The following is a 27,807-nucleotide window of genomic DNA, read 5'->3' as shown; positions in this document are numbered from 1 at the left end:
GAAAGAGAAGAAGGAGAGAGAGGGGGGGAAAGAAGCCATCTGCTTTAGGGGCCTCACCTGTCCACAGGTGGGAGAGCCCCACTCACCTGTCCCTCGGCCTCCACAGGTAGAAAGTCTGCTGGGAGGCAACTCCAGGCTTCCCTCCTGCGAGGGGAAGGGAGGCATTTATAGGCCAGGAAAAGGAGGGTTTCTTTTGGGGGGGCGGCAAAGGGAGGGAAAAATGGCTTTGCTTAAGAAGGGAAATGGTGGTGCAGCCACCAGGAAGGAGCCTGTTTGCACAAAACACCTTTAATCTGACTGTGGATTTACATGCTGTGGATTTACACAGAGAGGCTCCTGAAATTTCAAATGTTCCTTGAGGTCATCCAGTCCAGCCCCTGCTCAGTACAGCAATCTAAAGGGAGAACCCCGGATACGTGGCTGATTGGCCCCCTCCCCTTTGGGTATCCAGACAAGGGGATCCCCCCCACCTCCTCTGGGTCTGGGGGCTGCTGTTGACAGGCTGACTTTCCCTTTTTCTGAGCGAGGTTTTTCTCACTTCCCTTCAGAACCTGCAGGAATGAACAGCTCCCAGCATCCTCCCAATGGAGGGCATGGCTGCGTTTCCACAACATGCCCAGACCTCCACCCAGGTAAAGAGAAGGAAATGGCTCAGTGGCAGGATTTAAATGTGTGAACAATGGCTTCTCTGTGTGGATGCCACTTCCAGAAATCCATTCTGGGCCTGGGCAACAAGCGGTGCAAACTGGCTGAATCCCACCACTGGAATGGCTGCTTTGTTCACACAATCTGCTGAATGGGTGGCTGGGTTTGAAGAAACGCTGAACCACAAATCGACCCACTCTGTTTTAATGCAGAATTGTCTGCAAAACCCCCACACAACCTTTAGAATAGAATAGAGCTGGAAGGGACCCTGGAGGTCTTCTAGTCCAGCCCCCTACTCATGCAGGGGGCTGGACTAGCCTCTTCTTAAAAACCTCCCGTGATGAAGCGTCCACCATTTCTGGAGGCAACTTCTGTTCCTCTGCTTAATTGTCCTCACTGTTAGGAAGTTTCTCCTTAATTCCAGGTTGCTTCTCTCTTTGGCCAGTTTCCAACCATTCTTTCTCATCCTTTCCTTTGGTGCTTTGGAGAATAATTGGACCCCCTCTTCTTTGTGGCAGCCCCTCAAACACTGGAATACTGATATCATATTTCCCCCATTTCTTCTTTTCTTTAGACTAACCAAACCCAAGCCGTTCTTTTTGTATTTTAGTCTCCAGGCCATGAATCATCTCAGTTGCTCAGTTTCTCCTTCTTTCCTTTGGTGCTTTGGAGAAAAACATGACCCCCCCCTTCTTTGTGGCAGCCCCTCAGATACTGGAATACTGCTATCATGTCTCCCCTATTTCTTCTTTTCTTTAGCCTAGCCAGACCCAAGTCCCACAGCCGTTCTTTGTATGTTTTAGTCTCCAGGTCTTGAATCATCTCAGTTGCTCTTCTCTGAACTTTTTCCAAAGTCTCAACATCTTGTTTGTGATATGGTGATGAAAATTGGCTGCAGTATTCCAGGTGTGGCCTCACTAGGCTTTGATAAAGCGGTACGAATACTTCGCGTGATCTTGATTCTCTGCCTCTGTTTATGCAACCCAGGATTGTGTTAGCTTTTCTGGCTGCTGCTGCACACGGCTGGCTCAGGGTCAAGTGATCGTCCACTAGGATTCCCAGGTCCTTCTCATAGTGGCTGTATTTGAGCTGGGTCTCACCTAATTGTACTTATATCTTTGATTTTTCCTGCCTAAATGTAAAACTTTGCTTTTCTCCACATTCAAACTCACTTTGTTGGACAGGGCCCATGGTTCAAGTTTGTCAAGATCTATTTGAATCCTGAGCTTGTCTTCTGGGGTGTTGGCTATTCTTGCCAGTTTGGTGTCATCTGCAAACTTTCACCAATCACTTTTCATATCACCCTTTTAATGTGGGAGTGAACCCCCCCCCTCGACTTCCCCAGCTGCACCCAGGTGGAACCCCCCATCCTGGCTTTCTCTCCATGACACACTAAGGCACATAATAACTAGCCAAGAATTGTGGGTTGTGTTAGAAACAGGTTGGGATATTTCTGAGAGCTGATCAACCTATTGTCTGCATCTGGCTGATGTTTTGCTGCTGTGAGGGGCTCAGCAGGGTCACTTCCGGGGCTGAACTCTCTTTCAAAGCCTTCCTAGAAGCAGCTTATTTTGTTAATTTATGTCTTCCCATTTTGAAGCATCCAATGATTGAAGCTGGCCCACCCTCTGCAGGGAGCAGACACAGCAGCCCAACCATCCTCCCTGAAGCCCCCCTGTCCGACCCCCAAGACGGAGACCCTGGGCCTTCAGGGGGAGACTCTTCTTATCGTATCCCCAGGGGGTTTATTATTATATATCCTAATTATTTATAGACTTGGTCAGGGCAGCTCTGGGCAGCTAACTATCATAACAAATAAAAAGTGTGCAAAGATGTAAATACAATGGTACACACAGTGAAATAAAGGGGGCAATTAAAGGTTGGGGAGGGGGAGCAGAATGAGGGGAAGTGGCATCTGTTGTTAATTAATTAACCTCCCCACTGTGATGCTCCCCCATTGAGGTCCCAAGCCCAGCGGCTGAGCTATGTCTTTAGGCCCTTAGAGGAGGACAGGAGGGTTGGGGCCGACCTCATTCTGGGGGGGGGGCAACGGCAGAGAAGGCCCTTCTCCTGGACCCCCCAGCTGGGATTCCCTGCTCCATGGGGCCCACAGCAGGTCTTCTCTGGGGCATGGGTGGGAGGGGCCCTAGTGGGGTGGGAGGGTCCCTCGGGCAGCCTGGACCCCTGCAGTGAAGGCCTTGAAAGGTCATCACCACCCCTTGAACTGCATCTGAGATGCCCGATCCGAGAAAGGCCACGACTGGTGCACAACTCAAAGCTACACAAAGGGTAACTGGAGTCTTGCCAGGGTTCAGCCCGTTGTCCCCCATCCAGCCCCCCCCCTCCCAGCCTCCAGGCCCCCAAGAGGGCGGCCACAGCATCACCTGGGTCTCCAGTGTGGAAATGGAGCGCTGAGAATCCTCCGCGTGCTGCATATACCCCAAACCCTGGTGAGGGGGGAGTCTCACCTAGTGGTTTCAGGGAGACGCTGAAAAGGAGCGGACGGGGGAGGGAGGGGTGGCTTTGTTAAGGAGGGGGCCAACCAGGGGCTCCTTAAAAGGAGGAGGATGTAACTGGCAGGTGGTGGCCCTAATGGCCCCCGGGCCCCTGTCCGCTTCCTGGCTCCCATAGAGAGAAACCATTCCCAGACAGTCCGGCAAGCTCTCTCCCCGGGTCTTCAGATCTGCCTTTCCCAAGGACAGAATCTTCCCAGCTGCTCCCCTCATTCCTGGGCTTCGGTTCCAGGGGAGACTGTTTGCCAGGGAATCCCCCCTGATGGGCCCATCCTGAGGCCCAGTTAGGCTCCATGGAGAAAGTAGAGACAACCGAGGGGCCGTTTCTTCAGGATCTCAGGGCTCCTGAGGGGGATCCCCAAATTCCCAGAGGTGGGGATTTAGCAGCTACCTGGAAAACTCAACAACCTGACAGCGCTTCCTGGAGCCAGCCCTCCCTCCCACCCCCGTGCCTTCTTTAGCGGGATGCCGCCATCTTGCCCGGAGGGGGGCCCACGGGTGCCAATAGGCTCTGGGGCAGGGAAGGGGTGCTGAGGCCCAGCAGGTTCCTCCCCCCTTCGGTTCCAGAGGAGAGCATCTGAGCCTCAGTGGGTGCCCCCCCTAAGAGCCACCCTCCCCCCCTAAATCCGAGCCCTGCCAGAAAGGAGACTGGGGGGGTCTGGAGCTTTGGGCCTCAACCCTCTCCTGGGGGCCCCAAAGAAACGAGGCCAGTCATGCTAGGCAGAATTTATTGGACCTTCTGGCCCATCAGGAGCAGCAGAACCAGATCCAGCCACAGAGAGCATCCATGGAATGACAGGGTACAGAGCAGAGATTGCGGCAGGCGGGGTAGGGGTGGGGGTGTGGGGGCTTCCTTGCTTCTCCAGACTTCACACAGTCGCATCTTCAGACTATGCCTGGAACTTGCAGACGACATTGTGAGTCTTGCTGCAGGCTCTACTTAACCACTGGTTATCAGCTGGGTAGTAAAAGAGAAATTTTGATCACTTCCTGCAGAGATTCCCGGAGAGTCCCAGAAGATCTTTTCAGAGGCTCCTGGCTCATTTGCAGGAGGACATGAAAGTACCACAGGTGGAGACTCTCATCCCCTAAAACAGGCTGGGGTTCAACAGGTTCTTCTGAGCCAGATAAATTACCTGGCCCTCAAATTTCTTTCATTTCTTCTGTCTCACTTTTAATTTAATTTTTATATGTATCCCACCTCTTTACAACTCACCCAAGGCAGCAAACATATTCAACACATCTTCCTCCTCCTCTTCTCCCCACAACAACAACCCTGTGAGGTGGCTTGGGCAGAGAAAGGGAGGGGCCGGTCCAAAGTCACACAGTCGGCTTTAGCGCCTAAGGCGGGACTAGAACTCCCCGTCTCCTCTTTCTAGCCTGGTGCTTCCACCAGAGACCAAATTGCTCTTTTGATTGGTTTATAATTCGACCAGGCATGTGTTAATATTTCTCTTCTACACACACACACACACACACACACACACACACACACACACACACCCCAAATGTGGCCGAGGGTCCTTTCACCACAATGGGGGGGGGGTTTGCAAGATTGATCTACATCTGAGCAAGCAAACCAGGAAGAAAAAGCCAGATGCCCTGAGACAATGATGGCCTTTGGGAACAAGGTTAAGATGGAGCTTGTTAGTTGCATTATGAGCTGATGGCCTCATAATAGTTTTCATACAGAGCTCCAGTCCCGTTTTTAATGGTTTCTCCCTTGGTTGTGTTGTGTTCCCTTGTCTGTGCAGAGGGTAGGACTGAGGCAGCTCAGAGATCCAGGAGGTCAAGAAAGGTCCCCAGTGGCCAAGGGGTGGGGGCTGCAAGAAGGATCCCCGGGGTCCTCATGGAGGGAAGTGCGCCCTCCTTAACCTAACACAATGTGCACCACCACATTGACTTACTTGACTGGAAATAGACACAATAAGATTCTTCAGCCCAGTCTTTGTATTTGAGCATGGCACCATCGCTCCATTGCCAGCTGCATTGCTGGAAAGACAAGGAGGCCCCGTTAGCCAACTGAGGAGGGGGCTCTGGCTACACAGACAGAAAAGTTGGCAGAGCTTCAAGGTGCAGAGCAAATGTATCCTCACTCCTTCCCTCTCTCTCTCTCTCTCTCTCTCTCTCTCTCTCTCTCTCTCTCTTTCTGTCTCTCTCTTTCCTTCTCTCTCTCTCTCTCTCTTTCCTTCTCTCTCTCTCTCTCTCTCTCTTTCTCTCTCTCTCTCTTTCCTTCTCCCTCTCTCTCTCCATCCACCCCAGCTGACCCGCAGCAGCTAAGCAGGGTCCCACTTGGGGGCTGCCTGGAGAGGAGACAGTCAGGGGATCCAGAGGGAAAAGAGGAAAAAAGGGCCTGGGGGGGTCCGAGGAGTCCCCAGCTCAGCTTGGGGGCCACTTTGCCCAATGCCCAACGGGGTGACCGCTGCGAACGACCCTCCTGGGTCTCCGGAAGAGGAAGAGGTCCAAAGCCCATCACTCCCTGGATGGGGGAGCAGAAGCGGAACCCAGGGCTCCAGGGGACACTTGGGAAGAGAAAAGCCTCCGGGGCATCTTTGGTTACTTCTTTTGAGGACCTCCTTCACTCTTGTCCCCAGAAATTCACATTTCTCTCCAAAAAGTCCCCAGGAGCTGAGCTCAACTCCAGGGAATCCCCCCCCCTCCTTTGGACACAGCGGAGCTTCTTCCAAGAGCTGAAAACCCAACAGAGCAGGTCACAGAAAGGAGGAAATTCTGCCTTAATTAGAAAAAAATGGGGGAGGGGAGGAAAGAACACCCCCCCCCCCAGGCGAGGCCTCCAAAGCCCCTGAGCTGAAGGCCCAGCAGAGTCTCCCCAGGTGTGGAGGCCATCCCAGGGGCCCTCCAGAGGGAGGAAGGCCTGGAGGCCAAGATGGGGGCCCTTGAAGTCCGCAGTGGGTCCTTCGGGAGGGAGGAAGGAAGGATTTGGGGAGGACAGAGAGAGAGAAAGAGAGAGGGAGGGAGGGAGAGAGAGAAAGAGAGGAAGAGGATGGGAGTAAAGCTTTTCTGCTTTGGTTCTCTCTGCTGTTGTCCCAGGCAGGAACATTGAATGGGGAGACCTCCACTTCCCATTGGGAGATTCTTCCAAAACAAAACCACAAACCTTTAGAATCAGGAAAGGGGAATCGATCAAGATTAGCGTTAGAGAGGGCCTACATTCCAGACATTGCTCAGTCCTATCCAGAAAATACTCTTGCCAAAAGTTTGGAAGGCCAGCTTGACCACAAAATCTGCTTCTTCAGTGCTGTGGAAGGAGACCAGATATCCGCCTGTGTGCTGTTGTGTGCAGAAGTTCTGGGAGACACCAACAACATAGAGAAACACTTGTTCAGCTGATTCAGATGTTTTGTGTGTGTGTGTGTGTGTGTCTGTGTCTGTGTGTGTCTGTGTCTGTGTGTTTCTGCCTCTGAGAACAGAGCAGGGATCCCACTGCCTGATCCTGCCCACTCTCACTTGACACCCGCAGTTGCCCTCCCTGAACAGGCAGTTTTTGCAAGGCGCCTCTTTTGGCTTCAGGACTCTCCTCCTCCCCCTCCCCCTCCCCCTCCCCCTCCCCCTCCTCCTCCTCCTCCTCCTCCTCTTCCACAGAGACCCCAGACTGAAGCCAGGACCAGCTTTGGGGCAGTGGGCTCTGCAGACCCGCTCACCCCCTGCTCCCTGTCCGGGAACCCCTCTGCGTCAGCAAAGGGGCCTCTTCCTCCTCCTCCCCCTCCTCCCCCTCCCCTTCCCTCCTCCTCCCTCTCCCCTCCCCCTCCTCCCCCTCCCTCCTCCTCCATCCTCCTCCCCCTCCCCCTTCCTCCTCCCCACTCCCTCCTCCCCTCTCCCTCCTCCTCCCCCTCTTCCTCCTCCCCCCTCCCTCCTCCTCCTCCCCTCCTCCGCCTCCCTCCCTCCTCCTCCTCCTCCTCCTCCCCCTCCGAGTTTCCCAGAGGAAGGAGCAGAAAAAAGAGTTTTGGAGGAGGCCAAACGCAGCTCAGCCTTGAAGATTTGGGGAGACCCCCAAGCCCTCTACTGCCCGGCTCTTCAGCGCCCCTCACTTCTGCAGCCTGAAATGGTTTTTGACAGGTGTCCTGCTGACTCCAAGGGCGGAGAAGGGAAGCTGCAGGGGGCTGAGGGGGAGAGTCCCCGGGATATCTGCCTCTCAGGGGTCCCTTTCCAGACCCCCAGCCGAGTCTCCCTCCCTCCCTCCCATCGGAGCCAGAGGGGACTTGGGGGCTTTGCAAGGCTCTCCCTGCACGTCTCCTCCGCCTGGGCTGGGAGACCCTCAGGCACACAAAGACCGCTCACCTCTGCATCTTCCCAGTTCTTTGGTTCATTGAAGGGCTTGTAGCAATGCCCTTCATAGGAAGACCAACCAGAGGGACAATCAGCTGCAGTTCCTGTGTGGGAAGACAGGATGCCCAATGAGAAGAGAGGAGGGGGGGAGGATGAGGAGGAAGAAGAGGGGGGAGGACGAGGAGGGCAGGAGGAGGAGGGGGAGGCAGAGGGGGAGACAGCTGGGTCTGCAGAACATGCTTAACCTGCTGTGATACAAACATCTTTGATGACAAAAAATTGCAACTGACTTGCAGCTTCCTTTGCAGATTGTCCAAACCTTGGTTAGAGTTAACCCTGGTTTAATTCCCTGGAAGCTGCATGTCTGGTGTGTCTCTGTCCATGTTGCGGCTTTTCTCATTCCGTGAAGGGTGCAAAGGCAGAAATGGGCTCCTTCACGAACAGATTAACCTTTGCAGACCTGCCTGGGCCTCAAGTCCCAGCTGAGCCAATTTGGCCTAATGGTTAGAGCACCTGGCTAGGGAGACCAGGAGTTCTAGTCCCGCTTTAGCCCTGGAAGTCAGCTGGGTAACTTTGAGCCAATCACAAGGAGACGGGGAATTCTAGTCCCGCCTTAGTCATGAAAGCAGGGTGTCAATCAGTCTCTCAGCTTAATCCACCTCACAGGGTTGTTGTTGTGGGAAAACAGAAGGAGGAAAGAATATCAGATATGTTCATTGCCTTGAATTATTGGTAGTAGTAGTAATAGTAGTAGTAGTAGTAGTAGTAGTAATAAGAAGAAGAAGAAGAAGAAGAAGAAGAAGAAGAAGAAGAAGAAGAAGAAGAAGAAGAAGAAGAAGAAGAAGAAGAAGAAGAAGAAGAAGAAGAAGAAGAAGAAGAAGAAGAAGAAGAAGAAGAAGAAGAAGAAGAAGAAGAAGAAGAAGAAGAAGAAGAAGAAGAAGAAGAAGAAGAAGAAGAAGAAGAAGAAGAAGAAGAAGAAGAAGAAGAAGAAGAAGAAGAAGAAGAAGAAGAAGAAGAAGAAGAAGAAGAAGAAGGCAGGATACACAGGAATAAATAAAAACCGTGAAGCATTCTGAGCCATTCAGACTTAGCAAGAATTATCCCCACTTTAGGTGCAACCTATCCAGACTACTGCAATGCCAGGCCGTTTACTGGTGCAAAGGAAGAGGGATCAGGTGGGTCCATCCTAAGGGATCTCCTCTCGCCTCCTGGGTGCCCCCAAAATGCTCAATGGTTTAGTGGCAGATTACCTGTGAGGCTGCCCCCCTGCTCCCCCCTGCCCAGGAAGGGCCTATCTGAAGACGCCCCCATCAGGGGCTCAGCTCTTCAGCAGATGGGGAAGGGTCTCACCCCTTGAGTGGCTCCCATGGAGAGAAATCCCTAGCAAGAGGGGGGAGGGGCACCCTACTTTTCATGATCAATGCATGCATTTTCCCCAAGGGTTTTACTTCATTCTTAATTAATCAATTCTGCATTTCAGAGGTGTTAATTTTCCTTGGGTTTTGTGTGGCTGCACACAGTCCTGAGTCCTGGGGCAGAGAGAGAAGGTGGGATCTGGATGGCAGAAGGAGCCAAGCGGGAATAAAAGCAACTTTGGGGAGAGGATTCTGGGGGGGGGGGTCAAATCAGGAAGGGGTTGGAGGTGGGAGAGCTTCGGCCTCTCCGGACACGAGGGACCCTGCTCGAACTCACCACTCAGGGAGAGGAACATGACCAGCAAGCCGAAGCTCACGAAGAGGAATCGCCCCATGGCCTTCTTTCCTTCCCTGCAGAGAGAACTGGGGGGGGGGCGAGGAAAGGGGGGTGAGATGGGGGGAAGTCCAACCTGTGGCCAAGCTGGGAGTCCCAGACTTTGCGTTGCACTTTTTCACTTGCCCAGCTGGACCCCGTTTCTCCCTCCTTTTCCAGGCAGCAGCCTTGGGGGGGGGTCAGAGTGGATCCTGCATTGCTACGTACAGAAGGCCCCCCCAAAAGTCTCTCTTCCCCAGAGATCTCCCTGGTAGATCCCTTTGTCCTTCCCTCCCAAGGATCCCCTGCTGGAACCTGGACATTACCCGCCGCCCCCTGAAAGAGGTCCCTGCAGGTGGGGGGGGGAGAGAGAGAGGAGTGATGGAATGGAGGGGGTCTCACCTGTCAGGTGCCCACAGGTGGGAGAGCCACACTAACCTGTTCCTCGGCCTCCACAGGTAGCAAGTCTGCTCAGAGGCAACTCCAGGCTTTCCTCCTAGGAGGGGAATGGAGGCATTTATAGGCAAGGAAAGGGGGGGTGGATATCTGTGGGGGGGACGGTGGGAGAAAAAGCTCTGTGTGAGAATGGATTTTGGTGGCTACTGATTAGGAAGTAACTTGTTTGCACAAAAGAAGTTGACAGATTTGATCTCTGCCAGGACGGATGTCATGGAGGGAATCCTACATTGAAATGTTCCCTGAGGTCATCCAGCCCAGCCCCTGCTCGTTGCAGCAATCCAAAGGAAAGTACCCTGGATATATGGATGATTAGCCCCCACCCCTTGAGGTTATCCAGACAAGGGGATCCCCCCCACCTCCTCTGGGTCTTGGGCTGCTGTTGACAGGCTGACTTTTCCTTTTTCTGAGTGAGATTTCTAACTTTCCTACAGAACCTGCAGGATTGAACAGATCCCTGAGCTGGGTGTTTCCTTGCAGACGTTTCCTGACCCAACTGGAGAACATCTTCAGTGCTAGAAGAGAGTGAGTTTCTGGAGAGGAGGGGGGGGTAGAGGAAGACTGATGGGGCTGCTACTTGCCATGCTTCAGTCTTGCCCCCCCCCCCCAGTTCGGAAAAATCTCTTCCTGGATTTTGCCCCTGGATGGCACAGCTCGAACCGTTTTCTGCCCATGTCAGCAAAGGTCGCATATTTGATCTGGGGAGGGCCAGGGTGGAAAGCCCCCAGCCCCACATCAAAGACCCAGAGCCAAGGGGGGGGGGACACTTGCCACCCTCAACCTGCAACCGGTTGTGTGCAACCTCCGTCCCCATCTCTGCTTTGCAACTGAGCACAATCAGCCGTTCTCCACCCGTTGTCCTACACTATAGCTGCCATGTTCCTTGGCCAGGAGGCCCTTTCGCTTGGCTATTTAGGGGGGAGGTGGCTGCTCAAGCAAAATCCAGCCATGGGGTTTACCCTCTGGGTGTTTGGGGGGGATGGAGCAAGCTGGGCCTCTGGGAACCAGGGTTGGGGGTTCAAAGGTGCTTCCTCAGCCTTGGCCCCTTCAGCCGCCCTGGACTCCACCTCCCAGAATCCCCCAGTCTCGGCCTTGTCCCAGTCCAGGCAGCAGCCCTGAAGTGAAGGGACCTCCGGCTTCTGCTCGGGGCCAGGAGATGGGAGGGGAGGGGGGGAAAGGAGCCCTGAAAGTGGTTTGGCAAGACTCACAAAGGAGCAATTGTTGCCTCCACACTAGGAAGGAGCTGTTGTTGTTCCTAAAACAGCGCCAAGCATGGTTGGATCCCTTACAAGCCGGATCCGGGTTTGGCCTCCTCCCTGCTCAGCTGAGGGGCAGGCAAAAGAGTGCAGGTCATTCGACCATCTTCCTACTCTTCAGGTGAAAGGGGGGCCAGGGGGGCACCCCAAAGGCCTGAAGGTCCAGGTGGGGGAGCAGAAGGTCACTCTCCAGTCACTAAGAAGCGACACCCCTGGATGGGCCTAATCAGTCCGGGACTATTCCTGACCTCCCAGCGGAGTCTGAGAACTGGGCTCCCCTGCTGTCAAACTGAACTGAAACCATTTTTCATTTTGTCTTCATTGCCACAATTTAGTTTAGAGGTTTTAGTTGAAGGATGGGGGGGGAGGGGGATGTTAAGTTCCTCAGTTAGCCATAACAATACTTCTGTGTGAGAATCAAGGTCAGCCCTGATAAGGGTTTTTGGGGGTGGAAAAGCTGGGAGGACAGCCTGCATTTTGAAATAATTGGTGAGTGTGATTTATGAGAGTAATTTGAGGTTGGAATCGCAACTTGTTCCTTTGTAGCCTGAGGGAGGGGATTTCAGTCTTGGGTTCATCTATGTAAGTGCCGATACTTTGTTTCCTAAATAAAATGTTTAAGGAAGAAGCCTTTGCCTTGAAGTTCTTTTAAATGGTTTCATCTATGGGAACCATGAGAGCTGCTTGGCCTGGGACCCCGACAGGGCCCTGCTGACCCGGGAGAGGAGCCCCCTCCCCCAGGATGGCCAGCATGGTGGTTTATAGTCTGTCGATTCCATTTCTGGCATTTTTTTAAAAAAAATCTTAAATTGTAAGGGGCCCAGAGAGACAGTATCAGTGAAATGGGTGTCATAGAAAAGGAAGAATGAAGAAAGGGTGGGAGCAAGGAAAGAACGACGAGGCCAAACCCAAATTTGGGTTGTAAGGAATCCAACTTTGCTGGGCACTGTTTTGGGAAAAACAGCAGCTCCTTCCTGGTGTGGAGGCAACAATTGCTCCTTTGTGAGTCTTGCCAAACCACTTTCAGGGCTCCTTTCCCCCCCTCCCCTCCCAACTCCTGGCCCTGAGCAGAAGCCGGAGGTCAATTCACTTCAGGGCTGCTGCCTGACTGGGAGAAGGTCGAGACTGGGGAATTCTGGGAGGTGACGTCCAGGGTGCCTAAAGTAGCCAAAGCTGAGAAAGCACCTTTGAACCCCCAACTCTGGTTCCCAGCTTGCTCCGCCCCCCCCCCAAACACCCAGGCAGTTGCAGTTTGAGGGTGACAAGTGTCCTCCCCGGCTCTGGGTCTTTGATGTGGGGCTGTGGGCTCCCCCAGCTCTCCCCAGCTCAAATATGTTCAAAACATGACATCCAGGGGCAAAATCTAGGAAGAGATTTTTCCAAACTGGGGGGAGGGCAGGACTGAAGCATAGCAGGTAGCAGCCCCATCGGTCCTCTCCCCTCCTCCTCTCCAGAAATTCTCTTCTAGCACTGATAATGTTCTCTAGTTGGGTCAGGAAACGTCTGCAACGAAACACCCAGCTCAGGGATCTGTTGATTCTGACAGATTCTATAGGAAAGTTAGAAAAAGTCAGCCTGTCAACAGCAGCCCCCAGACCCAGAGGAGGTGGGGGGGCTCCCCTTGTCTGGACACCCTCAAGGGGTGGGGGCTAATCAGCCACATACTCAGCAACAAGCTACCCAAGTCACCTCACCTACTCAAGAGAACGTAGAGAACCCCGCTACAGCTGCCGTCACACCTGCTCCGTATGACAGCAATGACGAGGGGGACAACGACCTGATGGTGAGTCAGCCTATTCTACCTTTTTCCCTCTCTGCCAAACTGAGGGTTCCTAAGACAGGCGCCCAAATGGACTTATTATTCACGCCAAAGTGAATAAAATCCAACAGCGGGGTGCAGTTTGCGGCCAGGTTCTGGGGGGGGTTTTTAAAAATTGATTGGTTCTACGCAAGGACTGTCATCGGGTTTTCATCCATCTACAAATGGAGTGGCTGAAAAAGCGAACGCAACGGTGGAGCAACATCTTAGATGTTATGTGGATTATCAACAAACAAATTGGCCTATCTCCTCCCTTTTGCTGAGGTAGCTTATAACAACACTGTACACAGCAGCAGCGGATTTACGCCATTTAAAATAGCCACAGGGAGAGATTTCATATCGATGCCTGAATACCCCCAAGAGCCACCTGCATCTCAGACTTTAGATCAATGGGTGTCCGCTTGGAAGGAGGTGAGGGACCATGCAAAGAAAGCTTTGAAGAAGCTTCAGAGACAAAAAAAAACAAAAGGATGAGAAAAGGGCACCTCAAAAATCATGTCAGGTGGGAGAGAAAGTTTATCTTTTCATGAAATATTTAAGACTCAAATTACCTAGCAAGAAATTGAGGCCAAAATACTTGGGACTATTTCCCATAGTGCGGATTTTGAACCCAGTAACTGAGGAACTAAAACTTCCTCGACTTTTAGGAAAGATCCACCCAGTATTTCACCGCAGTTTGTTGAAACCTTTCAGAGATTCTACCCTCCCAAGGAAGCACCTGGCCCGCTTGTGGTAGCTGGAGAGACTCATGACGAAGTGAAGCATATTATTGATGCCAGATTGTATAAAGGGAAATTACAATACTTAGTGCAGTGGAAGGGTTATCCGTTATCAGAGGCTACCTGGGTGAAGTGAACTGATGTGAAGGCTAATCGAGACATACGTAAATTTTATGATAAGCATCCAAACAAACCGAGGGGGGGGGGATTCCTAACTTTTATTCTTGTTTGATTTGCAGGATTTCACCTTTCTTTTAAGAGGAGCCGAATGTCAACTTGCGACAAACTGAACTGAAACCATTTTTCATTTTGTCTTCATTGCCACAATTTAGTTTAGAGGTTTTAGATGAAGGAGGGGGAAGGGGGATGTTAAGTTCCTCAGTTAGCCATAACAATACTTCTGTGTGAGAATCAAGGTCAGCCCTGATAAGGGTTTTGGCGGGTGGAAAAGCTGGAAGGACAGCCTGCATTTTGAAATAATTGGTGAGTGTGATCTGTGAGAGCCATTTGGGGTGGGAATTGCAGCTTGTTCCTTTGTAGCCTGAGGGAGGGGATTCAGTCTTGGGTTCACCCATGTAAGTGCCGATACTTTGTTTCCTAAATAAAATGTTCTTTAAGGAAGAAGCCGTTGCCTTGAAGTTCTTTTAAATGGTTTCATCTATGGGAACCATGAGAGCTGCTTGGCCTGGGACCCCGACAGGGCCCTGCTGACCCGGGAGAGGAGCCCCCTCCCTCAGGATGGCCAGCATGGTGGCTGATAGTCTGTCTCTTCCATTTCTGGCATTTTTAAAAAAAATTCTTAAATTGTAAGGGGCCCAGAGAAACAGTATCAGTGAGATGGTTGGCATAGAAAAGGAAGAACAAAGAAAGGGAGGGAGGGAGGGAAGGAGGGAGGAAGGACGAGGCCAAACCCAGATCCGGCTTGTAAGGAATCCAACCTTGCTGGGTGCTGTTTTGGGAACAACAGCAGCTCCCTTCCTGGTGTGGAGGCAACAATTCCTCCTTTGTGAGTCTTGCCAAACCACTTTCAGGGCTCCCCCCCCCCATCTCCTGGCCCCGAGCAGAAGCCGGAGGTCCCTTCACTTCAGGGCTGCTGCCTGAACTGGGACAAGGCCGAGCCTGGGGGATTCTGGGAGGTGAAGTCCAGGACGGTTGAAGGGGCCAAGGCTGAGGAAGCACCTTTGAACCCCCGACCCTGGTTCCCAGAGGCCCAGCTTGCTCCGTCCCCCTAAACACCAAGAGGGTCAACTCCATGGCTGGGTTTCGCTTGAGCAGCCACCTCCCCCCTAAATAGCCAAGTGAAAGGGCCTCCTGGCCAAGGAACATGGGAACTGTAGTGCAGGGCAACGTATGGTGAATAGCTAATTCTGCTCAGCTGCAAAGCAGAGATGGGGAAGGAGGTTTCACAGAACTGGTTGCAGGATGAGGGTGGCAAATGTCCCCCCCCCCTTGGCTCTGGGTCTTTGATGTGGGGCTGTGGGCTTCCCCCCCCCACCCAGCTCTCCCTACCTCAAATATGTTCAAGCCATGATATCCACGGGCAAAATCCAGGAAGAGATTTTTTCAAACTGGGGGTGGGGCAGGAGTGAAGCATGGCAGGTAGCAGCCCCATCAGTCCTCCTCTCCCCGGACTCCTCCTCCTCTCCAGAAACTCACTCTCTTCTAGCATTGATGGTGTTCTCTAGTTGGGTCAGGAAACGTCTGCAAGGAAACACCCAGCTCAGGGATCTGTTCATTCTGGCAGGTTCTGAAGGAAAGTTAGAAAAATCTCGCTCAGAAAAAGGGAAAGTCAGCCCAAGACCCAGAGGAGGTGGGGGGGGGATCCCCTTGTCTGGACACCCTCAAGGGGTGAGGGCTTATCAGCCACGTATCTGGGGTGCTTTCCTTTGGATTGCTGCACTGAGGAGGGGCTGGGCTGGATGACCTCAGGGGACATTTCAAACTGTAGGATTCCCTCCATGACATCCGTCCTGGAAGAGATCAAATCCGTCAACTTCTTTTGTGCAAACACAACTACTTCCTGATCGGTAGCCCCGAAAATCCATTCTCACACAGAGCCTTTTCTCCCACCATCCCCCCCCCACAGAAATCCCCCCCCTTTCCTTGCCTATAAATGCCTCCATTCCCCTCCCAGGAGGAAAGCCTGGAGTTGCCTCTGACTTGCTACCTGTGGAGGCCGAGGGACAGGTGAGTGGGGCTCTCCCACCTGTGCGCACCTGACAGGTGAGCCCCCCTGCATTCCATCACTTTCTCTCTGTCTCTGTCTCTCTGTCTCTCTCCCCACCTGCAAGGACCTCTGCAGGAAATGTCCAGGTCTCAGCAGGGGATCTGTGGGACCCAAAGGGATCTACCAGGGCGATCTCTGGGGAAGAGAGACTTTTGGGGGGGCCTTCTGTACGTAGCAATGCAGGATCCACTCTGACCCCCCCCAAGTCTTCTGCCTGAACAAGGAGGGAGAAACGGGGTCCAGCTGGGCAAGTGAAAAAGTGCAACGCAAAGTCTGGGACTCCCAGCTTGGCCACAGGTTGGACTTCCCCCCATCTCACCCCCCTTTCCTCTCCCCCCCCCAGTTCTCTCTGCAGGGAAGGAAAGAAGGCCATGGGGCGATTCATCTGCGTGAGCTTCGGCTTGCTGGTCATATTCCTCTCCCTGAGTGGTGAGTCCGAGCAGGGTCCCTCGTGTCCGGAGAGGCCGAAGCTCTCCCACCCCCAACCCCTTCCTGATTTGATACCCCCCCCCCAGAATCCTCTCCCCAAAGTTGCTTTTATTCCCGCTTGGCTCCTTCTGCCATCCAGATCCCACCTTCTCTCTCTGCCCCAAGACTCAGGACTGTGTGCAGCCACACAAAACCCAAGCAAAATTAACACCACTGAAATGCAGAATTGATTAATTAAGAATGAAGTAAAACCCTTGGGGAAAATGCATGCATTGATCATGAAAAGTAGGGTGCCCCTCCCCCCTCTTGCTAGGGATTTCTCTCCATGGGAGCCACTCAAGGGGTGAGACCCTTCCCCATCTGCTGAAGAGCTGAGCCCCTGCTGTTCAGATGGGCCCTTCTTGGGCAGTGGGGGCAGGGGGGGGCAACGGATAATCTGCCACTAAACCCTTGCAGTTGTTTAGAGGCACCCAGGAGGCGAGAGGAGATCCCTTAGGACAGACCCACCAGATCCCCCTTCCTTTGTACCGGTCAACTGCCTGGCTGGTTCCTTTCCCAGAAATTGTAATTTTGGAGGCTTTCAAGGGCAGCCTCACATCAAGGACCTTGCAGTAGTCTGGACAGGTTGCAATCAAAGTGGAGATAATTCTTGTTAAGTCTGAATGGCTCAAGAAGCTTCATGGTTTTTATTTATGTAATTATTTATTCCTTTGTATCCTGTCATCATCATCATCATTGTCATTATTGTTATTATATCTATCATATTACTACTACTACTACTACTACTATTACCAATAATTCAAGGCAGTGAACATACCTGACATTGTTTCCTCCTTCTGTTTTCTTGCAACAACCCTGTGAGATGGATTAAGCTGAGAGAGAGTGACTGACACCCTGCTTTCCTAACTAAGGCAGGACTAGAACTCCCCATCTCATTGTGATTGGCCCAGAGTTACCCAGCTGACTTCCAGGGCTAAAGCGGGACTAGAACTCCTGGTCTCCCGCTTCCTAGCCAGGTGCTCTAACCACTAGGCCAAATTGGCTCAGTTGGGACTTGAGGCCCAGGCAGGTCTGCAAAGGTTAATCTGTTCGTGAAGGAGCCCATTTCTGGCTTTGCACCCTTCACGGAATGAGAAAAGAAGCCAGCATGGACAGAGACACACCAGAGATGCAGCTTCCAGGGAATTAAACCAGGGTTAACTCTAACCGAGGTTTGGACAATCTGCAAATGAAGCTGCAAGTCAGTTTGCAACAAGCAGGTGAAGCATGTTCTGCAGACCCAGCTCTCCCCCTCCTCCTCCCCCCCCTTCCTTCCCCTCTTCCTCCTCCTCCCCCACTCCTCGTCCTCCCCCCACCTCCACTCCCTGGCCCTCCCCCTCCTCCTCATCCTCCCCCCCTCCTCTCTTCTCATTGGGCATCCTGTCTTCCCACACAGGAACTTTGTGTGCCTGAGGGTCTCCCAGCCCAGGCGGAGGAGACGTGCAGGGAGAGCCTTGCAAAGCCCCCAAGCCCCCTCTGGCTCCGATGGGAGGGAGGGAGGGAGGGAGACTCGGCTGGGGGTCTGGAAAGGGACCCCCCGAGAGGCAGATATCCCGGGGACTCTCCCCCTCAGCCCCCTGCAGCTTCCCTTCTCTGGTTATTTTTTAGAAATAACCGAAGGTGGCCAGCACACACAACAGTCCTTCTGCTTTCCCCAGAACAACAACCCTGTGAGGTGGACGGGTCTGAGAGGGAGGGACTGGCCCCAAGTCACCCGGCGACTTCCATGCCTCAGGCGGGACTAGAACTCCCAGCTTCCTGGCTGCTAGCCTGGTGCCTTCCCCACTGGAGCAAACTGGGAGGAGAGAGGAGGGAGTTGTGGCAGAGGCCAGAGGAGGGATCAGAGACCCCTCAGAGAGCATGTCAGGCTGGGGAAGTGAGGGGCATTGAGGGGGAGGGGATCAGGGAAGGGTCTAGTTCAGTTAAGGCAGCCTCCCCCTTCCTCTTATCGCCCAGGTCTGGACAGCCCTTTGTCCGGAATGACGGAGGGGGTTGGACTAGATGACCTCCGAGGCCCCTTCCCGCTCTGTGTCGCCCGAGTGTGCCTGGAGTTCTCGGGTGCTCTGAAGAGCCGGGCAGTAGAGGGCTTGGGGGTCTCCCCAAATCTTGAAGGCTGAGCTGTGTTTGGCCTCCTCCAAAACCCTTTTTTCTGCTCCTTCCTCTGGGAACCTCGGAGGGGGAGGAGGGGGAGGAGGAGAAGGACGGGGAGGGGGAGATGGAGGAGGAGGGGGAGGAGAGAGGGGGGGAGGAAGAGAGAGGGGGGGAGGAAGAGAGTCCTGAAGCCGAAAGAGGCGCCCTGCAAAAACTGCCTCTTCAGGGGGGGCAACTGCGGGTGTCAAGGAGATCCTGAGGGTGGCCAGGATCAGGCAGTTGGATCCCTGCTCTGTTCTCAGAGGCGGAAACACACACACACACACACACACACACACACACACAGACACACATCTGCTTCTCAGCTGACAAGTCTCTCTCTCTCTCTCTCTCTCTCTCTGTTCTCAGAGGTTCTGCACGGAGCAGATGAAGGGGGGGCATCTTGTCTCTATTGAAGTCTCCGAAGAAGCAGACGTTATGGCCGAGATAGTCGCTGATAACATGAGGAGAACCATTCCCCATATCTGGATCGGACTGAGGAGGGTTCAAAGCAAAGAGAAGGTAGTCCTCAACTTTAGGACCATAACTGAGTTCCGAATTTCTGTTGCTAAATGAAACATTTGTTAAGTGAGTTTTGTTCCATTTTGTAACTTTTCTGCCCACAGCTGGTAAGTGAATCGCTGTAGTGAAGTTAGTAACATGTTATTCAATAAATCCAGCTTGCTTGTCAGACGGTCGCAAAAGGGGATCCTGTCATCCTGGGGACACTGTGACCGTCGTAAATACGAGTCAGTTGCCAAGCATCTGAATTTCGATCCTGCGAGCACAGCACAGTGTGAAAAATGGCCACAGGCCCCTTTTTTCCGTGATGTTGTAACTTTGAATGCTCACTATATGAACTGTTGTAAGTCGAGGACTGATTGCAGATCCTCTCTAATGCTAATTTTTATTGATTCCCCTTTCCTGATTCTAAAGGTTTGCAGTTTTGTTCTGGAAGAATCTCCCAATGGGAAACAGAGGTCTCCCCATTCAATGTTCCTGCCTGGGACATCGGCAGAGAGAACCAAAGCAGAAAAGCTTTACTCCCATCCTCCCTCCCTCCCTCCCTCTCTCTCCCCCCCCCTCTCTCTCTCTCCCTCTCTCTCTCTCCCTCTCCCTATCTCTCTCTCCCTCCCTCCCTCTCTCTCTCTCTCTCCCTTTCTCTCTCTCCCTCAGTCTCTCTCCCTCTCTCTCTCCCTCTCTCCCTCTCTCTCCCTCCCTCCCTCCCTCTCTCCCTCCCTCCTTCCCTCTCCCTCACTCTCTCTCTCTCCCTCCCTCTCTCTCTCTCTCTCTCCCTCCCTCCCTCTCTCTCCCTCTCTCTCTCCCTCTCTCTCTCTCTCCTCCCCAAATACTTCCTTCCTCCTGAAGGACCGACTGCAATCTTGAAGGGCCGGATCCTGCCCTGGGCCCCATCTCAGCCTCCAGGCCTTCCTCCCTCTGGAGGGCCCCTTGGATGGCCTCCACACCTGGGGGATGAATAGAATAGAATAGAATAGAAAATATGGAATGGAATAGAATAGAAATATTAATTAATTCAATTGGACTTTGACATTCTTTCTCTTCCGGAGACCAAGGAGGGTCGTTCAGAGCGGTCACCACGTTGGACATCGGTCAAAGTGGCCCCCAAGCTGAGCTGGAGACTCCTCGGACACCTCCAGGCCCTTTTCTCTTTTGTCTTTGAAGGGAGGGAGGGAGGGAGAGAGAGAGATAGAAAGAGGGAGAGGGAAGGAGGGAAGGAGGGAGGATATAATTGCTCTGCCCTTTGAAACCCACCCACTTTTCTGTCTGTGTAGCCAGAGCCCCCTCCTCAGTCGGCTAACGGGGCCTCCTTGTCTTTCCAGCAATGCGGCACAAAGTGGAGCGATGGCTCCAGCGTCAGTTATGAGAACTGGGTTGAAAGAGAATCCAAAACATGTCTTGGGCTGGAACAGGAGACAAGTAAGTCCATGCGGTGGTGCACATTGTGTTAGGTGAAGGAGGATGCGCTTCCCTCCATGAGGACCCCGGGGATCCTTCTCACAGCCCCCACCCTTTGGCCACTGGGGACCTTTCTTGACCTCCTGGATCTCAGTCCTACCCTCTGCACAGACAAGGGAACACAACACAACCATGGGAGAAACCGTTAAAAATGGGACTGGAGCCCTATATGAAAACTATTATGGGGCCATCAGCTCATAATGCAACTAACAAGCTCCATCTTAACCTTGTTCCCAAAGGCCATCATTGTCTCAGGGCATCTGGCTTTTTCTTCCTGGTTTGCTTGCTCAGATGTAGATCCATCTTGCAACACCCCATTGCTGTGAGAAGAACCTTGGCCACATTGTGTGTGTCTGTGCGTGTGTGTAGAAGAGAAATATTAACACATGCCTGATTATAAACTAATCAAAAGAGCAATTTGGTCTCTGGTGAAGGCACCAGGCTAGAAAGAGGAGACGGGGAGTTCTAGTCCCGCATTAGGCACTAAAGCCGATTGGCTGACTTTGGACCAGCCCCTCCCTTTCTCTGCCCAACCCACCTCACAGGGTTGTTGTTGTGGGGAGAAGAGGAGGAGCAAGGTGTCTTGATCTGTTTGCTGCCTTGGGTGAGTTGTAAAGGGGTGGGATAAATATAAAAATTAAATTAAAAGAGAGACAGAAGAAATGAAAGAAACTTGAGGGCCAGGTACGTTATCTGGCTTAGAAGAACCTGTTGAACCCCCAGCCTGTTTTAGGGGATGAGAGTCTCCACCTGTGGTACCTTCATGTCCTCCTGCAAATGAGCCAGGAGCCTCTGAAAAGATCTTCTGGGTCTCTCAGGGAATCTCTGCCGGAAGTGATCAAAATTTCTCTTTTTTATCCAGATCATAAGTGGGTCAATCTTTACTGTGGACATAGAAATACTTTCGTCTGCAAGGCATAGTCTAAAGATGCAGCTGTGTGAAGTCTGGAGAAGCAAGGAAGCCCCCCACCCCCCACCTGCCGTATCTGTAGCTGGGATCTGGTTCTGCTGCTCCTGATGGGCCAGAAGGTCCAATAAATTCTGCCTAGCATGACTGGCCTTGTTTCTTTGGGGCCCCCAGGAGAGGGTTGAGGCCCAAAGCTCCAGACCCCCCCAGTCTCCTTCCTGGCAGGGCTCGGATTTAGGGGGGGAGGGTGGCTCTGAGGGGGGACCACCCAGTGGGGCTCAGATGCTCTCCTCCCCTCCCCCTCCCTGGAACCCAAGGGGGGGTGGAACCTGTTGGGCCTCAGCACCCCTTCCCTGCCCCAGAGCCTATTGGCACCCGTGGGCCCCCCTCCGGGCAAGATGGCGGCATCCTGCTAAAGAAGGCACGGGGGTGGGAGGGAGGGCTGGGTCCAGGAAGCGCTGTCAGGTTGTTGAGTTTTCCAGCTAGCAGCTAAACCCCCACCTCTGGGAATTTGGGGGTCCCCCTCAGGAGCCCCGAGATCCTGAAGAAACGGCCCCTCGGTTGTCTCTACTTTCTCCATGGAGCCTAACTGGGCCTCAGGATGGGCCCATCAGGGGGGATTCCCTGGCAAACAGTCTCCTCTGGAACCGAAGCCCAGGAATGAGGGGAGCAGCTGGGAAGATTCCGTCCTTGGGAAAGGCAGATCTGAAGACCCGGGGAGAGAGCTTGCCGGACTGTCTGGGAATGGTTTCTCTCTATGGGAGCCAGGAAGCGGACAGGGGCCCGGGGGCCATTAGGGCCACCACCTGCCAGTTACATCCTCCTCCTTTTAAGGCCCCCTCCTTAACGAAGCCTCCCTGCATCCCACCTGCCTGGGCAACTTTCCTCCGGTTTCCAAGCTCCCCTTTCCAGGGACGGTTGTGGAAAAGGTGGTCCTGGCAGCTCCAGAGGGTCCTGGATGAGGGAGACCCCCTCCGGTCAGGATTCAGGCCCGGTCATGGGGGAGAAGGAGCACTGGGCTCAATTGTTGAGGACCTCTGGCAAGAGTGGGGAGGGGTAGCGCCCCCATCCTCGCCCTCCGGGACCGCTCAGTGGCCCTCGATACCATCAACCGAGGCATCCTTTGGGGCCGGCTCTGTTCTGCGCTGGTTCTGCTCCTTTCTCCGTGGCCGGCCTCAGCCGGTCTTGGCAGGGAGCGGGGGGTCCAGCCCTGGGCTGCCCTTTCCTGGTGTGCCGCAGGGCTCAGTCCTCCGCCCGCTCCTTTTCAGCGTCTCCCTGAAACCACTAGGCGAGACTCCCCCCTCACCAGGGTTTGGGGTATATGCAGCACGCAGAAGATTCTCGATGCTCTATTTCCGCACTGGAGACCCCGGTGATGCTGTGGCCACCCTCCTGGGGGCCTGGAAGGTGTGTGTGTGTGGGGGGGCTGGATGGGGGAGGTAGGCAGAGAGAGAGAATAGATAGATAAAGATGGATAGATGGATAAATATAGATGGATAGATATTATATCATAGATGATAAATTATTGAAGCTGGGTAGAGATGGATAGATGGATGGATGGATGGATGGATGGATAGATAGATAGATAGATAGATAGATAGATAGATAGATAGATAGATAGATAGATAGATAGATAGATAGATAGATTGATTAGATAGCGGGGGAGATGGGGTAAGAGAGAGAGGGAGAGCGGATGGGAGAGAGAAAGAGAGAGAGAGAGAGAGAGAGACCTAGCTATCAAGTGAGCCCAAGGCTATCAGATTTCGCCTATCAAATTCGCAGCCACAGGAGGGCAGCAAAGTTTCCTTTTTGGTGTCCTGTGAATATTCTACAGAAAATCCTTGATTTACGACCATTCATTTTGCAACCATTCAAACTTAGACAGTGCTGAAAAAAAGTCTGGTCCTCACAACCTGGTCCTCAGAGCATATATATGGTGCCCTTTTTTCCCTTTCTCTATTTTTTTTTATTTCTCACCTTTATTCTTATAATAATCTCTTGTTTACTTTGTTCTTGGTAATTTTTGTCTGGGGATTTTGGCTGTTCTCCTGATAGGTTTATACTTGGGCCAGGCGTGTGCCACTTTTTCTCTTCCATATAGCAAAAGCTTTGTTAGGATATCGATTTTAGCAGCTGGAACAGTCAAGTGTATGAGAGGCCAGAACACACAGTTGTAGTTGATGAGTTAGAGGGTGCTGACTCATGCCGTGAGGCAATCTGTGCTGTGATTGGTTGCCTAAGTATGAAGGGGACGTTTCCCTTTTTTTGGTCCGTATGTTCTCTAAACTATTTAATTTTACCTCACGAGATTCCTGTGTTCCTGACTTTCTTATCTGCTCCTGCATGAGGCAATCTACGCTATGATTGGTTACTGTAAGGATGTAGGAGGCGTTTCCCTTTTTCCCCGCCCTTTTCTTCTGGATGTTCTGTATACTAATTAATTTACCTCATGATATTCTTGTGTTCCTGACTATCTTGTCTGCTCCTGCATGAGGCAAGCTACACTATAATTGGTTACTGTAAGGATGTAGGGAGCGTTTCCCTTTTTTCCTGCCTTTTTCTTCTGGGTGTTCTGTATACTAATTAATTTACCTCATGATATTCTTGTGTTCCTGACTATCTTGTCTGCTCCTGCATGAGGCAAGCTACACTATAATTGGTTACTGTAAGGATGTAGGGGGCGTTTCCCTTTTTTCCCGCCTTTTTCTTCTGGGTGTTCTGTATACTAATTAATTTACCTCATGATATTCTTGTGTTCCTGACTATCTTGTCTGCTCCTGCATGAGGCAAGCTACTCTATAATTGGTTACTGTAAGGATGTAGGGGGCGTTTCCCTTTTTTCCTGCCTTTTTCTTCTGGGTGTTCTGTATACTCATTAATTTACCTCATGATATTATATTCCTCGACAAGCTTTTAGCAGAGTGATCCCTACCACCCTTCAAACAGCCCCTTAGAAATGGTAGAAAAGCATTGATGAAGATCAGCAATAGAAAGAACCTGGTCTCTTTGAAAGCCTCAATCCGATCCAGACCTCGGTGTTTTTAAAATATTGGGAGATGTAGTTGGACACATCAACGGATTCTGCCACATCATGGATGGAGGCGGGATGGCAGTTTTCCTGCTGCTCCGTGCAGATCCTGTGGTGGAGAGCAACAACAGAGAAAGACATTCATTTAACATGTTCTGTATCTGTGTGTACTTGTGCATGTCCGAAAAGAGCAAGGATCTGATTGCATGGTCCGGGCCACCGTCTTGACTTTGTTGACCCCTGCAACTATCCTCTTGAACACTTCCTGATTTAAATTCTTGCCTTAAAATCTCAGATCCCTATCACTTCAGAGACCAGGTGGTCAAGAGGCCTGAAGATACCAGCCAGAGTTGCCAGCAAAAAAAATAAAAAAAAATCAGCAAATCTGAGACCCCAGCGCCTTCAGGGGGAGGGTCTTTCATTCTGCTCCCTGGGAGTTCCCCCCTAATTAAAATCTATTTTTTCCGATAATTGTTCCTAGCTGCATCCATGATTCCTGGACTTAGTTGCCAGAAGACAAAGGATGTTCTGACAATCTTCCTGATGCTGCCATCTTGTGCCTGATTCAACTCCATGGACACGGTTTCTTCAGGATTTGGGCCCACCTAAGATGGATCTCCCAAATGCCCAGAGCAGCAGTTTAGCTGGTGGTTGGCAAGCTCAGTGTTAACAATTAAACTAGAGAGCCCCATGAAGCATTGACAACCAGTGCCAGGAGCCAAAAGTTGGTTTTTTTCCCCTTTAAAAGAAAAAAGAAAGAAGCCTGGAAGAGGAGAAGGAACAAGGAAGTGAAGACTTTAAGCAATGAAACGGATTGGTTGGGTCACCAAATGTCATTTGTGGGAATTAACATGTCAAAGGTTTGCCCATCCCACATTGCAAAATGTTTTACCTAATGCCACATTATACTTATGCACGCACGAGTGCATATGTGCTCCTGTGTGTGTGCGCGCGCACACACACACACACACACACAATCCTAGTCCCAAGGTGGGACTAGAACTCATAGCGTGCTTGTGATTGGCCCAAAGTCACCCAACTAGCGTTCCTACCTAAGAGAGACGTAGAACTCTCCGCCTCCTGGTGATTGGCCCAAAGTCACCCGCTTGGCGTTCACACCTGAGACGGGACTACAATTCACCGTCTCCTGCTTTCCACCCTTGTGCCTTAACCACTAGACTGAACTGCCTCTCAAAGATGGCTCACTTCCCCTACAGAGCTTGTCGTCATGAAGCCCTCGTGATCTCAAATGTGTACGACACTACAGGGAAGGGAGAACCATGCGTACACAAGTGTTCTCTTGACAAATTGTTCTCTTGACTCCAACACTCATTTCCTCACCTGCTACCCTCCAAACAAGCCTGTTGGCATTTGAGGTTTCCAATCATCTGGAGGGCACCAAGCGCGGGAAATTGGAGCTACCTGGAACAGTAGGAGGGGTGGCATGTCTGTGTAACAAATAAGTAAGTTGCAAAGTGGTTCTTGCCTTTACTAAACTAAAATAGAAAAGGTCCCAGAGTCCTCCAGAGACTGAGAAGCAGGGCGATTTTTCGCTCTTGCCGACAAACGGCTGATTTTGCTGCCCAAACTGGCTCTTTGGCGGCACGCTCCCCAGATTGAAACAGGAACAACTAGGAATAACCCAAAGTGACCTTCAGATGTTCATGGATCTACCTGTGAGGAGGAATTTTGAAGGTTGCAAACTTTCGGTAGGAGCGGCCAGAGGGTCAAGTCTCTGCCATTGCTTTCTGCTGTTTATTTGTTTTAAGCACCCCTCGGTTTAATTGCACGTTTTCACATTTTCTTTTCCCTGTTGGTTTTTCTTTTTAAACATTAACGTAAAAAAGGTTCTTTCCATCTTGGCCTTTATTTCGTCACCAACAGAACGGATGCCAACACAACCACACCCTCCTCTTTGTGGGTCAGTGCGAAACCCAGAACGTGGTGTGCAAAGCATTGCAATGAACCCAAGGCTGATTTGTTCAGTTTTGTCCTGGCAAAGTGTGCCTTCTGTGTGCTGTGAAATATGTCCGGGGGGGGGGCTTAGGGGCTGATCCTAAGGCATCCTGAAAATGGGGGGGGGGATGGCTTATTGGTTGATCTTTGCCAAAAAAAACCATTGTGGACTTCTGGCTTTTAGTCAGCTTCAGCCGTCCATCCTAAAACCTGCCCGGTGTGCTTTGCCCAGGCAGAACCAGAACTAGAAAGGTAGATTAAAATCTCTTTATTTATGTACGGGAGAAAGGAAGGGCTCCTTTCCCAAAAGAGGAGGGAGGGGACCCTTTAAAAGGCAGGAATTGCTTTATAAACATATTGGGTTTTGATTGAGTTTTTTCACGGGCTAATATCATTTTCCGCCTCTGTGGTGTAGCTCACGTCCTCAATAACGTTTGTATGCAGTGTGGAACATTTCATAGCATCCCATAATATTCTTTGTACGATGTTCTCCGTGCTCCTCCTCATATTCAGGAGGCTTGTTTCCCTTATTCTAATGAGTCAGTCAAGTTCGGGTCGATGTACGATAAAGGAGAATGTACCAGTTGCCTTTGGCCACAATCATTGTTGGTCAGTCAAAGCAGCTCACCACCCTTGCTCTGGAGATGGACCACAGGCAGGAGGCATCTAGGTCAGTGGTTCTCAACCTGTGGGTTGGGACCCCATTTGGGGTTGAACGACCATTTCACGGGGGTCCCCAAACTACGCAGTCCGCCATTTTTCCCCCCTTTTCCTTAGCTGTGCTACTCCCTTTTATTCTATTGGCTTTTGAAAGCCAATAGAAGAGACTCTCTTGAACAGAGTCTAATTCTATTGGCTTTCCAAAGCCAATAGGAATTGTCCAGGCTGTCTCTGCCCTGCTGAGCCCGCCAAAAGTCCCATTCTGCAAACGGTGCTGCATCAGTTGAGTAGTCCTCGACTTACGACCGGTTGGGGGTCGCGGCATTAAAAAGGTTGAGAACCACTGATCTAGGTGGTCTTCCTCTGGCTTGGCATAGCAATCACCCAGCATCCCCCTTGCTTCTGCTTGCCATTTCCACAATGGAGACCCTCTTTAGGAGGATAAGGGACGCTGCCCCCCAAAAGGATATCCATTGCCTTCTCCAGGTCGAACATCCCACCCTACGCAGAATGTCGCAGTAAGGTAGTAATTAATTTGTTCATCTGAGAGGTACAATTTTAACCTTTTTAGAGATACATTTAGCCAGGATTATCGAGTCTTCACTGACATATTGCAATACATTTGGGGGGAGCAAGAGTAGGCGTATTCCAACGACTCTATGACTCCCTGCCTAAATAATTTTTCATTTTGACTGAAGACATTACTTGGATGAGTAACCACCGGTCTCAGTTTAACACATTTTGGTCCAGTCGCTATGATTTTAACCTTTTCTTTAACATGCCCACAGTGGGTATCCCCAGCACCAATCAGCTTTGGGGACAAGAAAGTGGGGCTGAGGCCCAAAAGATTGCCAGCCCTCCAGTTCGGAGGAGATGGACATGCAAGGAAGCATCGTAGCATCAACGGATGGTCCTTCTAAGGAGCCCCCCACCCCCACTCCTTAAGGCCGAGCCCTGCCAGGAAGGAGACTGGGGGGTCTGGAGATTTGGGCCTGAACCCTCTCCTGGGGGCCCCAAAGAAACAAGGCCAG

At 51.8% G+C, this 27,807-nt stretch overlaps 2 protein-coding genes across 2 annotated transcripts in view; one reads left to right on the top strand and one right to left on the bottom strand.

Annotated features, from left to right (window-relative positions):
- Positions 1-21,279, top strand: part of LOC120296725 (snaclec crotocetin-1-like) — a 34,362-nt gene extending 13,083 nt beyond the window's left edge. Inside the window, exons 5-6 of the mRNA XM_039318656.1 lie at positions 20,090-20,186; positions 21,088-21,279. Coding sequence (XP_039174590.1) covers positions 20,090-20,186; positions 21,088-21,146 — 156 coding nt within the window. The 3' untranslated portion in view covers positions 21,147-21,279. The remainder of the gene's footprint in view (positions 1-20,089; positions 20,187-21,087) is intronic.
- LOC120296728 (C-type lectin 16-like) lies at positions 3,870-9,642 on the bottom strand. The gene is made up of 6 exons (XM_039318672.1): positions 9,612-9,642; positions 9,138-9,223; positions 7,458-7,549; positions 6,330-6,467; positions 5,066-5,150; positions 3,870-4,116 (listed from the first exon to the last, which is right to left on the bottom strand). Exons 2-6 carry the CDS (start codon positions 9,193-9,195, stop codon positions 4,049-4,051), a joined length of 441 nt encoding a protein of 146 aa, XP_039174606.1. The 5' UTR covers positions 9,196-9,223; positions 9,612-9,642; the 3' UTR covers positions 3,870-4,048.
- Positions 21,280-27,807: the final 6,528 nt, after the last annotated feature.

The sequence above is a fragment of the Crotalus tigris genome, unplaced genomic scaffold, assembly GCF_016545835.1.
Source record: "Crotalus tigris isolate CLP2741 ecotype Arizona unplaced genomic scaffold, ASM1654583v1 scf7180000021456.382230, whole genome shotgun sequence".
NCBI classification, from domain to species: Eukaryota; Metazoa; Chordata; class Lepidosauria; order Squamata; family Viperidae; genus Crotalus; species Crotalus tigris.
This window is presented reverse-complemented; position numbering and strand designations above follow the sequence as displayed.

Excerpts from the sequence above, each read along its gene's own strand:
- LOC120296728 (XM_039318672.1), bottom strand. The coding sequence starts at position 9,195 with ATGGGGCGATTCCTCTTCGTGAGCTTCGGCTTGCTGGTCATGTTCCTC. Across the intron at positions 5,151-6,329 it reads GACTGAGCAATGTCTGGAAT|CAATGCAGCTGGCAATGGAG; the intron begins GTAGGCCCTCTC and ends TTGTCTTTCCAG. Across the intron at positions 4,117-5,065 it reads TTGTGTCTATTTCCAGTCAA|CTGATAACCAGTGGTTAAGT; the intron begins GTAAGTCAATGT and ends TTTACTACCCAG.